The sequence below is a fragment of the Bombina bombina genome, chromosome 11 (genome assembly GCF_027579735.1).
Source record: "Bombina bombina isolate aBomBom1 chromosome 11, aBomBom1.pri, whole genome shotgun sequence".
NCBI classification, from domain to species: domain Eukaryota; kingdom Metazoa; phylum Chordata; class Amphibia; order Anura; family Bombinatoridae; genus Bombina; species Bombina bombina.
In genome coordinates, this window is record NC_069509.1 from 43,400,023 (window position 1) to 43,414,839 (window position 14,817).

Here is a 14,817-nt window from a genome sequence, read left to right on the forward strand (position 1 = left end):
TAAGTTTCAAAAGTACATAGAATGACTAAACTAAAGGTAATAAAGCTCATTACAGCTTGAAAATTGGCAAAATGTGGACTGTAGTGTAAAACAAAAGTTGTAGTTAAAACGAAATTAAAACGAAATTCATCTGAAATGAATGCGACCATAAATGAACATAAACAAAAAACTTTTTTTTTTTAAAAGAAACGAAAATTTCGGATGGAACTAAAATTTTTCCTGTGCACATCCCTTTACGTCATAGCTCTTGTGATAAAAAAAAGTTAGTTTTTTTTACGTGCATCAGGTTAATACATGTACGAAAACAGTTAAGTTTCAATTTGTACTCTAAGTGCTACCCAAGCGCACAAAAAACGTACTTCTAGTGGAATTTGCGCTCGAGCTGGAGCATTAAATACTGCTCCACTTGTAATCTTGCCCAAAATGTCCAGATTATTTGTGATTCATACAGTTACTTCTCCTGTTGACTATAGAAAAGATTTTTAAAGTATTTTGGAGTTAAGTAATTATAGAAATGTATTTATTTAAATATGTTATTTATCTCTCTCATACATGGATGGTTTTTTTTTTCAGTAAAACCTCAGATGATAGAACCAGTAAAATCCTCTCTTTGTCCTGGGGAGATTCTCTATTCCTTGAATCTACAGAGGTTTTATCCGAAAGAAATAAACATCAGCTGGACATATAGAGTGGGAGATGATAATAAAACAATATCAGCCCTAGAGACATTTAAAGAAAACCCTGATGGAACGTTTAATGTTTGTTCTGAAGTCAGAATTCCAGAGAATCACATGAAAGGTCCATCATTTTCTGTGCAGGCAACCTGGGAACATGAGTCTTTAGATAAACCTGGGAGCAAAACACTGGATATAAAAGGTGAGGCGATGCAATACTGACTGTGTATGGTTAGTCTAATTTATTATGGGGTTTTTTACAGTACACAAGACATAAAAAAGCATTTTCTATTTAAACAGTTGGAAATTGGAAATGCCCTTTTTACTGATGAATAGTTGATGTGTGGCAGTAATATCATAGTCATCAATTTAACTTGCTAACCTGGGAGTATATCATAATACTTTAGAAAAAACATAATTTATGCTTACCTGATAAATTCCTTTCTTCTGTAGTGAGATCAGTCCACGAGTCATCATTACTTCTGGGATATTAACTGCTCCCCTACAGGAAGTGCAAGAGGATTCACCCAGCAGAGCTGCATATAGCTCCTCCCCTCTACGTCACTCCCAGTCATTCGACCAAGGACCAACGAGAAAGGAAAAGCCAAGGGTGAAGTGGTGACTGGAGTATAAATTAAAAAATATTTACCTGCCTTAAAAACAGGGCGGGCCGTGGACTGATCACACTACAGAAGAAAGGAATTTATCAGGTAAGCATAAATTATGTTTTCTTCTGTTAAGTGTGATCAGTCCACGGGTCATCATTACTTCTGGGATACCAATACCAAAGCAAAAGTACACGGATGACGGGAGGGATAGGCAGACTCTTTATACAGAAGGAACCACTGCCTGAAGAACCTTTCTCCCAAAAATAGCCTCCGATGAAGCAAAGGTGTCAAATTTGTAAAATTTGGAAAAAGTATGAAGCGAAGACCAAGTTGCAGCCTTGCAAATCTGTTCAACAGAGGCCTCATTCTTGAAGGCCCAAGTGGAAGCCACAGCTCTAGTAGAATGAGCTGTAATTCTTTCAGGGGGCTGCTGTCCAGCAGTCTCATAAGCTAAACGAATTATGCTACGAAGCCAAAAAGAAAGAGAGGTAGCGGAAGCTTTTTGACCTCTCCTCTGCCCAGAGTAAATGACAAACAGAGAAGACGTTTGTCGGAATTCCTTAGTTGCCTGCAAGTAAAATTTTAGAGCCCGGACTACATCCAGGTTGTGCAGTAGACGTTCCTTCTTTGAAGAAGGATTTGGGCATAAAGAAGGAACAACAATCTCTTGATTGATATTCCTGTTAGTAACTACCTTAGGTAAGAACCCAGGTTTAGTACGCAGGACTACCTTATCCGAATGAAAAATCAAATAAGGAGAATCACAATGTAAGGCTGATAATTCAGAGACTCTTCGAGCCGAGGAAATAGCCATTAAAAATAGAACTTTCCAAGATAACAACTTTATATCAATGGAATGAAGGGGTTCAAACGGAACGCCCTGTAAAACATTAAGAACAAGGTTTAAACTCCATGGTGGAGCAACAGTTTTAAACACAGGCTTAATCCTGGCCAAAGCCTGACAAAAAGCCTGGACGTCAGGAACTTCTGACAGACGTTTGTGTAACAGAATGGACAGAGCTGAGATCTGTCCCTTTAATGAACTAGCAGATAAACCCTTTTCTAAACCTTCTTGTAGAAAAGACAATATCCTAGGAATCCTAACCTTACTCCAAGAGTAACCTTTGGATTCACACCAATGTAGGTATTTACGCCATATCTTATGGTAAATCTTTCTGGTAACAGGTTTCCTAGCCTGTATTAAGGTACTAATAACTGACTCAGAAAACCCACGTCTTGATAAAATCAAGCGTTCAATTTCCAAGCAGTCAGCTTCAGAGAAGTTAGATTTTGATGTTTGAAGGGACCCTGTATCAGAAGGTCCTGTTTCAGAGGTAGAGACCAAGGCGGACAGGATGACATGTCCACCAGGTCTGCATACCAAGTCCTGCGTGGCCACGCAGGTGCTATTAGAATCACTGATGCTCTCTCTTGTTTGATTCTGGCTATCAATCGAGAAAGCAATGGGAAGGGTGGAAACACGTAAGCCATCCTGAAGTCCCAAGGTGCTGTCAGAGCATCTATCAGGACTGCTCCTGGATCCCTGGATCTGGACCCGTAACGAGGAAGCTTGGCGTTCTGTCGAGACGCCATGAGATCTATCTCTGGTTTGCCCCAACGTCGAAGTATTTGGGCAAAGACCTCCGGATGAAGTTCCCACTCCCCCGGATGAAAAGTCTGACGACTTAAGAAATCCGCCTCCCAGTTCTCCACTCCCGGGATGTGGATTGCTGACAGGTGGCAAGAGTGAGACTCTGCCCAGCGAATTATCTTTGATACTTCCATCATAGCTAGGGAGCTTCTTGTCCCTCCCTGATGGTTGATGTAAGCTACAGTCGTGATGTTGTCCGACTGAAACCTGATGAACCCCCGAGTTGTCAACTGGGGCCAAGCCAGGAGGGCATTGAGAACTGCTCTCAATTCCAGAATGTTTATTGGCAGGAGACTCTCCTCCTGACTCCATAGTCCCTGAGCCTTCAGGGAATTCCAGACGGCACCCCAACCTAGAAGGCTGGCGTCTGTTGTTACAATTGTCCAGTCTGGTCTGCTGAATGGCATCCCCCTGGACAGGTGTGGCCGAGAAAGCCACCATAGAAGAGAATTTCTGGTCTCTTGATCCAGATTCAGAGAAGGGGATAAGTCTGAGTAATCCCCATTCCACTGACCTAGCATGCACAGTTGCAGTGGTCTGAGGTGTAAGCGTGCAAAGGGTACTATGTCCATTGCCGCTACCATTAAGCCGATTACCTCCATACATTGAATGGAATGAAGAGTGCGGCAAGCACTTTGAAGTCTTGTTAGCCTGTCCTCTGTCAGGTAAATCTTCATTTCTACAGAATCTATAAGAGTCCCCAGGAAGGGAACTCTTGTGAGTGGAACGAGTGAACTTTTCTTTTCGTTCACCTTCCATCCATGTGACCTTAGAAATGCCAGCACTAACTCTGTATGAGATTTGGCAGTTTGAAAGCTTGAAGCTTGTATCAGAATGTCGTCTAGGTATGGAGCTACCGAGATTCCCCGCGGTCTTAGTACCGCCAGAAGAGCACCCAGAACCTTTGTGAAGATTCTTGGCGCTGTAGCCAATCCGAATGGAAGAGCCACAAACTGGTAATGCCTGTCTAGGAAGGCAAACCTTAGGTACCGGTAATGATCTTTGTGAATCGGTATGTGCAGGTAAGCATCTTTTAAATCTACAGTGGTCATGTACTGACCCTCTTGGATCATAGGTAAAATTGTCCGAATAGTCTCCATCTTGAACGATGGAACTCTTAGGAATTTGTTTAGGATCTTTAAGTCCAGGATTGGTCTGAAAGTTCCCTCTTTTTTGGGAACCACAAACAGATTTGAGTAAAACCCCTGTCCCTGTTCCGATCGTGGAACTGGATGGATTACTCCCATTAACAAGAGCTCTTGTACGCAGCGTAGAAAAGCCTCTTTCTTTGTCTGGATTGTTGACAATCTTGACAGATGAAATCTCTCTCTTGGAGGAGAGTATTTGAAGTCCAGAAGGTATCCCTGAGATATTATCTCTAGCGCCCAGGGATCCTGAACATCTCTTGCCCAAGCCTGGGCGAAGAGAGAAAGTCTGCCCCCCACTAGATCCGATCCCGGATCGGGGGCCCTCAATTCATGCTGTTTTGGGGGCAGCAGCAGGTTTCCTAGTCTGCTTGCCCTTGTTCCAGGACTGGTTAGGTTTCCAGCCTTGTCTGTAGCGAGCAACAGCTCCTTCCTGTTTTGGTGCAGAGGAAGTTGATGCTGCTCCTGCTTTGAAATTACGAAAGGAACGAAAACTAGACTGTCTAGTCTTGGCTTTGGCTTTGTCCTGAGGCAGGGCATGGCCTTTACCTCCTGTAATGTCAGCGATAATCTCTTTCAACCCGGGCCCGAATAAGGTCTGCCCTTTGAAAGGTATATTAAGCAATTTAGACTTAGAAGTAACATCAGCTGACCAGGATTTTAGCCACAGCGCCCTGCGTGCCTGAATGGCGAATCCTGAATTCTTCGCCGTAAGTTTAGTAAGATGTACTACGGCCTCCGAAATGAATGAATTAGCTAGTTTAAGGACTCTAAGCCTGTCCGTAATGTCGTCCAGAGTAGCTGAACCAATGTTCTCTTCCAGAGACTCAATCCAGAATGCCGCTGCAGCCGTGATCGGCGCAATGCATGCAAGGGGTTGCAATATAAAACCTTGTTGAACAAACATTTTCTTAAGGTAACCCTCTAACTTTTTATCCATTGGATCTGAAAAAGCACAGCTATCCTCCACCGGGATAGTGGTACGCTTAGCTAAAGTAGAAACTGCTCCCTCCACCTTAGGGACCGTTTGCCATAAGTCCCTTGTGGTGGCGTCTATTGGAAACATTTTTCTAAATATCGGAGGGGGTGAGAACGGCACACCGGGTCTATCCCACTCCTTAGTAACAATTTCAGTAAGTCTCTTAGGTATAGGAAAAACCTCAGTACTCGTCGGTACCGCAAAATATTTATCCAACCTACACATTTTCTCTGGTATTGCAACTGTGTTACAATCATTCAGAGCCGCTAACACCTCCCCTAGTAATACACGGAGGTTTTCCAGTTTAAATTTAAAATTTGAAATATCTGAATCCAGTCTGTTTGGATCAGAACCGTCACCCACAGAATGAAGTTCTCCGTCCTCATGTTCTGCCACCTGTGACGCAGTGTCTGACATGGCCCTAATATTATCAGCGCACTCTGTTCTCACCCCAGAGTGATCACGCTTACCTCTTAGTTCTGGTAATTTAGCCAAAACTTCAGTCATAACAGTAGCCATATCCTGTAATGTGATTTGTAATGGCCGCCCAGCTGTACTCGGCGCTACAATATCACGCACCTCCCTCTGAGCGGGAGATGTAGGTACTGACACGTGAGGCGAGTTAGTCGGCATAACTCTCCCCTCGTTGTTTGGTGAAATTTGTTCAATTTGTACAGATTGATTTTTATTTAAAGTAGCATCAATACAGTTAGTACATAAATTTCTATTGGGCTCCACTTTGGCATTGCAACAAATGACACAGGTATCATCTTCTGAATCAGACATGTTTAACACACTAGCAAATAAACTTGCAACTTGGAAATACAATTCAAATAGAATAATATTAAAAACGTACTGTGCCTTTAAGAAGCACAGAAGATCTATGACAGTTAAAAATTAATAAATTGAAACAGTTATAGCCTCAATCCTTGTAAACAACACAACTTTAGCAAAGGTTTAATCCCATTAGCAAAGATAACAATTTCTGAAAGCAGGAAACAAATTACAGAATAAAAGTTTTTATCTCAGTCAAACTATAATTCTCACAGCTCTGCTGAGAGAAATTACCTCCCTCAAAATAAGTTTTGAAGACCCCTGAGCTCTGTAGAGATGAACCGGATCATGCAGGGAATACAATGAGCTGCTGACTGAAATATTTGATGCATAGTAAAAGCGCCCCTCCCCCACACACACAGCAGTGAGGGAGAACAGAAACTGACAGAAAAAACAGATTTAAGCAACTGCCAAGTGGAAAAATAGTGCCCAAACATTTATTCACTCAGTACCTCAGTAAATGAAAACGATTTTACATTCCAGCAAAAACGTTAAACATAATCTCTAGTTATTAAACAGCTTTATGTCTTTCTTACAGTGTAATTCTAGTGAAGTACCATTCTCCCAGAATACTGAAGTGTAAAGTATACATACATGACATTATATCGGTATGGCAGGATTTTCTCATCAATTCCATTGTCAGAAAATAAAAACTGCTACATACCTCTATGCAGATTCATCTGCCCGCTGTCCCCTGAGATCTTGAAGCTTTACCTCACTCTCTAGATGGCGAGAACAGCAATATGATCTTAACTACTCAGGCTAAAATCATAGCAAAAACTCTGGTAGATTCTTCCTCAAACCTCTGCCAGAGAGTAAAAACACACTCCCGGTGCTATTTTAAAATAACAAACTTATTGATTGAAGATATAAACTAAGTATAATCACATAGTCCTCTACCACGACCTATCTAGTTGTGGGTGCAAGAGATGGACTGGGAGTGGACGTAGAGGGAGGAGCTATATGCAGCTCTGCTGGTGAATTCCTCTTGCACTTCCTGTAGGGGAGCAGATAATATCCCAGAAGTAATGATGACCCGTGGACTGATCACACTTAACAGAAGAAAACTTATGTTTTTTCTAGAGAACATCACAATTAATGTATATGTAGATTTTTGTAGTAAATCCTTTGATACATTTTTCTTAAAGGATTGTGATTTACTCCTTATTTTAAGTTATGACAATGTTTTCTTTATACTAGCATCAATTATTTCTAAAGCACAATTCAGGTTACACATAAGGCCCTAGATTACAAGTGGAGTGTAAAACATATTAACACCTATGGTGATTCTAAACATTTCTAGAGTGCAATCATTAGCGCTTCCATTTTTAATTCTATTTTAGCATTTTTTCCATTTGGCTGTTTGCTTGAGCATATAATAAAAAAAAACTAAAACTATATTTCAAATGTAATATATTAATATATGGAGTGGAAGGGCTCAATGGTGCTGGTGTATGTGTGTATATATATATATAACAATAACGTCCATTCTACAGGATTACCCTCCTAAGGACATCTGCCTGGGTGCACAAATGCATAAATATTCCACAAACAAAGTGCACTCTCAGGTCTTTGGAGAAAGATTCATATTTAATGAAACGTTTTCAGGGACAACTTCCCCTTTCATCAGCATAACAACAAATAGTCACAATCACACTTAAATAGGCATGTGAGAAAAACATGTAAATCACACACCTGTGAATGCCCCAGTAGCGCCAAAACTACCGTGTTTGGAACGCAAGCCATGCGCTCCAATAACAATCCCTATGCTCTTTTAGGCAATCTTTTGTCTGTTGTTTATGTAAACATTTTTTTTTATATATTTAAGTGTGAATGTTATATAGCTGTAGGTTTAAGTGAAATAGGACACAGCTTGCTATTCTTAAAACACAGCTACTAAGACGCATGGTTTTTGTAACTGAATTTTGAAAACATAACCAACAGTTCATTCACTGCTTTTTAGGATTGGAATAGAGTCACATACTTAGTGATAAATATAGGGCATCACACACTTAGTAGAGAGAGCGTTCACATACTAGCGCAATATATGGATAGACAAACACTGGCCTAGATTTGGAGGTTTGGCGGTAGATGGGCTGTTAACGCTCCGCGGGTTTTTTTCTGGCCGCACATAAAATTAACTCTGGTATCGAGAGTCCAAAAAAATGCTGCGTTAGGCTCCCAAAAAGGAGCGTAGAGCATTTTTACCGCAAATGCAACTCTCGATACCAGAGTTGCTTACGGACGCGGCCCAGCCTCAAAAACGTGCTCGTGCACGATTCTCCATAGGAAACAATGGGGCTGTTTGAGCTGAAAAAAAACCTAACACCTGCAAAAAAGCCGCGTTCAGCTCCTAACGCAGCCCCCATTGTTTCTATGGGAAAACACTTCCTACGTCTGCACCTAACACCCTAACATGTACCCCGAGTCTAAACACCCCCTAACCTTACACTTATTAACCCCTATTCTGCCGCCCCCCCGCTATCGCTGACCCCTGCATTACCACTTTTAACCCCTAATCTGCCCGCTCCGTAAAACCGCTGCCACCTACGTTATCCCTATGTACCCCTAATCTGCTGCCCTAACATCGCCGACCCCTATGTTATATTTATAAACCCCTAATCTGCCCCCCACAACGTCGCCGACACCTGCCTACACTTATTAACCCCTAATCTGCCGAGCGGACCTGAGCGCTACTATAATAAAGTTATTAACCCCTAATCGCCCTCACTAACCCTATCATAAATAGTATTAACCCCTAAATCTGCCCTCCCTAACATCGCCGACACCTACCTTCAATTATTAACCCCTAATCTTCCGATCGGAGCTCACCGCTATTCTAATAAATGTATTAAACCCCTAAAGCTAGTCTAACCCTAACCCTAACACCCCCCTAACTTAAATATATTTTACATCTAACGAAATAAATTAACTCTTATTAAATAAATTAATCCTATTTAAAGCTAAATACCTTACTGTAAAATAACCCTAATATAGCTACAATATAAATTATAATTATATTATAGCTATTTTAGGATTAATATTTATTTTACAGGCAACTTGGTATTTATTTTAACTAGGTACAATAGCTATTAAATAGTTAAGAACTATTTAATAGTTACCTAGTTAAAATATTTACAAAATTACCTGTAAATAAATCCTAACCTAAGATATAATTAAACCTAACACTACCCTATCAATAAAATAATTAAATAAACTACCTACAATTACCTACAATTAACCTAACACTACACTATCAATAAATTAAATAAACACAATTTCTACAAATAAATACAATTAAATAAACTAGCTAAAGTACAAAAAATAAAAAAGAACTAAGTTACAGAAAATAAAAAATATTTACAACATAAGAAAAATATTACAACAATTTTAAACTAATTACACCTACTCTAAGCCCCCTAATAAAATAACAAGCCCCCAAAATAAAAAATTCACTACCCTATTCTTTATAAAAAAAGTTACAAGCTCTTTTACCTTACCAGCCCTGAACAGGGCCCTTTGCGGGGCATGCCCAAGAAGTTCAGCTCTTTTGCCTGTAAAAAAAAACATACAATACCCCCCCCCCCCAACATTACAAACCCACCACCCACATACCCCTAATCTAACCAAACCCCCCTTAAATAAACCTAACACTAATCCCCTGAAGATCTTCCTACCTTGTCTTCACCATCCAGGTATCACCGATCGGTCCTGGCTCCGATATCTTCATCCAACCCAAGCGGGGGCTAGACATCCACTGAAGAAGTCCAGAAGAGGGTCCAAAGTCTTCCTCCTATCCGGCAAGAAGAGGACATCCGGACCGGCAAACATCTTCTCCAAGCGGCATCTTCTATCTTCTTCCATCCGGAGCGAAGCGGCAGGATCCTGAAGACCTCCAGCGCGGAACGTCCATCCGGCCCGACGACTGATCGACGAATGACTGTTCCTTTAAGGGACGTCATCCAAGATGGCGTCCCCTCGAATTCGATTGGCTGATAGAATGCGAGCTCAATCTGATTGGCTGATTGGATCAGCCAATCGGATTGAACTAGATTCTGATTGGCTGATTCCATCAGCCAATCAGAAAATTCCTACCTTAATTCCGATTGGCTGATAGAATCCTATCAGCCAATCGGAATACGAGGGACGCCATCTTGGATGACGTCCCTTAAAGGAACAGTCATTCGTCGATCAGTCGTCGGGCCGGATGGACGTTCCGCGCTGGAGGTCTTTCAGGATCCCTGCCGCTTCGCTCGGATGGAAGAAGAAGAAGATGCCGCTTGGAGAAGATGTTTGCCGGTCCGGATGTCCTCTTCTTGCCCGGATAGGAGGAAGACTTTGGACCCTCTTCTGGACTTCTTCAGTGGATGTCTAGCCCCCGCTTGGGTTGGATGAAGATATCGGAGCCAGGAAGCCGATCGGTGATACCTGGATGGTGAAGACAAGGTAGGAAGATCTTCAGGGGATTAGTGTTAGGTTTATTTAAGGGGGGTTTGGGTTAGATTAGGGGTATGTGGGTGGTGGGTTGTAATGTTGGGGGGGGGGTATTGTATGTTTTTTTTTTACAGGCAAAAGAGCTGAATTTCTTGGGGCATGCCCCCGCAAAGGGGCCCTGTTCAGGGCTGGTAAGGTAAAAGAGCTTGTAACTTTTTTTATTTAGAATAGGGTAGTGAATTTTTATTTTGGGGGGTCTTTGTTATTTTATTAGGGGGCTTAGAGTAGGTTGTAATTAGTTTTAAAATTGTTGTAATATTTTTCTTATGTTTGTAAATATTTTTTTATTTTCTGTAACTTAGTTCTTTTTTATTTTTTGTACTTTAGCTAGTTTATTTAATTGTATTTTATTTGTAGCAATTGTGTTTATTTAATTTATTGATAGTGTAGTGTTAGGTTAATTGTAGGTAATTGTAGGTAGTTTATTTAATTATTTTATTGATAGGGTAGTGTTAGGTTTAATTATATCTTAGGTTAGGATTTATTTTACAGGTAATTTTGTAAATATTTTAACTAGGTAACTATTAAATAGTTCTTAACTATTTAATAGCTATTGTACCTAGTTAAAATAAATACCAAGTTGCCTGTAAAATAAATATTAATCCTAAAATAGCTATAATATAATTATAATTTATATTGTAGCTATATTAGGGTTTATTTTACAGGTAAGTATTTAGCTTTAAATAGGAATTAATTTATTTAATAAGAGTTAATTAATTTCGTTAGATGTAAATTATATTTAAGTTAGGGGGGTGTTAGGGTTAGGGTTAGACTTAGCTTTAGGGGTTAATACATTTATTAGAATAGCGGTGAGCTCCGATCGGAAGATTAGGGGTTAATAATTGAAGTTAAGTGTCGGCGATGTTAGGGAGGGCAGATTAGGGGTTAATACTATTTATGATAGGGTTAGTGAGGCGGATTAGGGGTTAATAACTTTATTATAGTAGCGCTCAGGTCCGCTCGGCAGATTAGGGGTTAATAAGTGTAGGCAGGTGTCGGCGACGTTGAGGGGGGGCAGATTAGGGGTTAATAAATGTAATATAGGGGTCGGCGGGGGGGTTAGGGGCAGCAGATTAGGGGGTACATAGGGATAACGTAGGTGGCGGCGATTTGCGGTCGGAAGATTAGGTGGTTTAATTATTTTAAGTAGCTTGCGGCGACGTTTGTGGGGGGCAAGTTAGGGGTTAATAAATATAATATAGGGGTCGGCGGTGTTAGGGGCAGCAGATTAGGGGTACATAAGTATAACGTAGGTGGCGGTCGGCAGATTAGGGGTTAAAAATTGTAATCGAGTGGCGGCGATGTGGGGGGAGCTCGGGTTTAGGGGTACATAGGTAGTTTATGGGTGTTAGTGTAACTTTAGGGTACAGTAGTTAAGAGCTTTACAAACCGGCGTTAGCCAGAAAGCTCTTAACTCCTGCTTTTTTTCTGCGGCTGGAATCTTGTCGTTAGAGCTCTAACGCTCACTGCAGAAACGACTCTAAATACCGGAGTTAGGAAGATCCCATTGAAAAGATAGGATACGCAAATGGCGTAGGGGGATCTGCGGTATGGAAAAGTCGCGGCTGCAAAGTGAGCGTTAGACCCTTACCTACATGACTCTAAATACCGGCGGTAGCCTAAAACCAGCGTTAGAGGCTCCTAACGCTGGTTTTCACGGCTACCGCCGAACTCCAAATCTAGGTCACTGTGAGGCCTATTTATCAAAGGTCTTGCGGACCTGATCCGGCAGTGCAGATCAGGTCTGCAAGACCTTGCTGAATGTGGAGAGCAATACGCTCTCCGTATTCAGCATTGCACCAGCAGACTCGCGGCCAATTGGCCGCCAGCAGGGGGGGTGTCAATCAACCCGATCATACTCGATTGGGTTGAATTGTGGCGATTCCTGGGTTATGGAGCGGTGGTCTTTAGACTGCTGCTTCATAACTGCTGTTTCTGGCGAGTCTGAAGACTCGCCAGAAACACGGGCCCTCAAGCACCATACGGAGCTTTATAAATGGGCCTCATTGTTTTAGTGTAGTATTTTGCGATATATGGATCACTACCAAATTTATGTATATAGCGTATGCATTGGAGCCTGATGGGCGATGAGGGTTAAATCCCACACATACGGGCACCATAACACTACAAGTGTGGCCCGAAACCAGAAGTGATTGTAACACGCCATCCCCGGACAGTTCACAGGTTGGAACGCATCACATGCGTGACAACTATTTCACAAAGCAGTAAACACATTGGGCCAGAGCGTAGGTGGGTACTGCATAATGCGGTGAACGCCCGCCCACTTGGACATCACTGAATTCACTGACATGATTATTTCAACAGTTTATAGTTGTTCCATCTAGGCACAGTATAGTTATGCATATAAAGGTTTATTTGAATATGAATGATTTACACAGACACCATACCGGAAGTGACGGATTGTTTGATCACTTCTGTATAGAGATTGTTATTGTAACGCATGGCTTGCGTTCCAAACACGGTGGTTTTGGCGCTACTGGGTGCATTCACAGGTGTGTGATTTACATGTTTTCTCACTTGCCTATTTAAGTGTGATTGTGATTATTTGCTGTTATGCTGATGAAGGGGAAGTTGTCCCCGAAAACGTTTCATTAAAAATTAATCTTTACTTTGAATGCATCATTCTATCTAGCATTTTATTTAGTGTTTAAAGAGACATGAAACCCAACATTTTTCTTTCATGGTTCAGAAAGAGCAAGTGATTTTAAACAACTTTTCATTTTACTTCTATTGTTTAATTTGCTTCCTTCTCTTATTATCCTTTGCTGAAAGGTTTATCTAGGAAAGCTCAGGAGCAGCAAAGAACCTACAGTATACACCTTTGAGCCCTTCCCATTCCAACACCTTATCATATACAATATCCTTTTTAGTGTTGTGATTGAGCACAACACAAAATGTTGCTCTTTTAGAGACCTAAAATAAAGAGTTTAACACTTGAGAATATGATTAACAAAACACATGTAAAATCTATTCTAATAAAGTATTTTACAGATATTTATACATATTAAAGGTGTATCCTAATTTGTCTCTGCTTTTAATTTATTACTAATTATTAATTTTACCTGCTTAAGGCCTAGATTTGGAGTTTGGCGGTAGCCGTCAAAACCAGCGTTAGAGGCTACTAACGCTGGTTTTTACCACCCTCAGGTATTTGGAGTCAGTGATTAAAGGGTCTAACGCTCACTTTCCAGCCGCGACTTTTCCATACCGCAGATCCCCTTACGTCAATTGCGTATCCTATCTTTTCAATGGGATCTTTCTAACTCCGGTATTTAGAGTCGTGTCTGGAGTGAGCGTTAGAAATCTAATGACCAAACTCCAGCCGCAGAAAAAAGTCAGTAGTTAAGAGCTTTTTGGGCTAACGCCGGTTTATAAAGCTCTTAACTATTGTGCTCTAAAGTACACTAACACCCATAAACTACCTATGTACCCCTAAACCGAGGTCCCCCCCACATCGCCGCCAATCTAATAAATTTTTTTAACCCCTAATCTGCCGACCCCCACCTACGTTATCCTTATGTACCCCTAATCTGCTGCCCCTAACACCGCCGACCCCTATATTATATTTATTAACCTCTAATCTGCCCCCCACAACGTCGCCGCCAGCTACCTACAATAATTAACCCCTAATCTGCCGACCGCAAAGCGCCCGCCACCTACGTTATCCTTATGTACCCCTAATCTGCTGCCCCTAACACCGCCGACCCCTATATTATATTTATTAACCCCTAATCTGCCCCCCACAACGTCGCCGCCACCTGCCTACACTTATTAACCCCTAATCTGCCGACCGGAGCTCACCGCTATTCTAATACATTTTTTAACCCCTAAAGCTAATTCTAACCCTAACCCTAACACCCCCCCTAAATGAAATATAATTTTATTCTAACGAAATAAATTAACTCTTATTAAATAACTTATTCCTATTTAAAGATAAATACTTACCTGTAAAATAAACCCTAATATAGCTACAATATAAATTATAATTACATTGTAGCTATTTTAGGATTAATATTTATTTTACAGGCAACTTTGTAATTATTTTAACCAGGTACAATAGCTATTAAATAGTTAATAACTATTAATAGTTACCTAGTTAAAAAATAACAAAATCACCTGTAAAATAAATCCTAACCTAAGTTACAATTAAACCTAACACTACACTATCAATAAATTAATTAAATAAAATACCTACAATTACCTACAATTAACACCTAACACTACACTATCAATAAATTAATTAAATACAATATCTACAAATAAATACAATTAAATAAACTAACTAAAGTACAAAAAATAAAAAAGAACTAATTTACAAAAAATACAAAAATATTTACAAACATAAGAAAAATCTTACAACAATTTTAAACTAATTACACCTACTCTAAGCCCCCTAATAAAATAACAAAGC

The 14,817-nt window shown here is 40.5% G+C and overlaps 1 protein-coding gene across 1 annotated transcript in view; it reads left to right on the forward strand.

Moving 5' to 3' along the window:
- The first annotated feature begins 584 nt into the window (after nucleotides 1–584).
- Nucleotides 585–14,817, forward strand: part of LOC128641646 (uncharacterized) — a 48,303-nt gene continuing 34,070 nt past the window's right edge. The window contains exon 1 of the mRNA XM_053694181.1: nucleotides 585–876. Within this exon, the coding sequence (XP_053550156.1) occupies nucleotides 585–876 (292 nt within the window). The remainder of the gene's footprint in view (nucleotides 877–14,817) is intronic.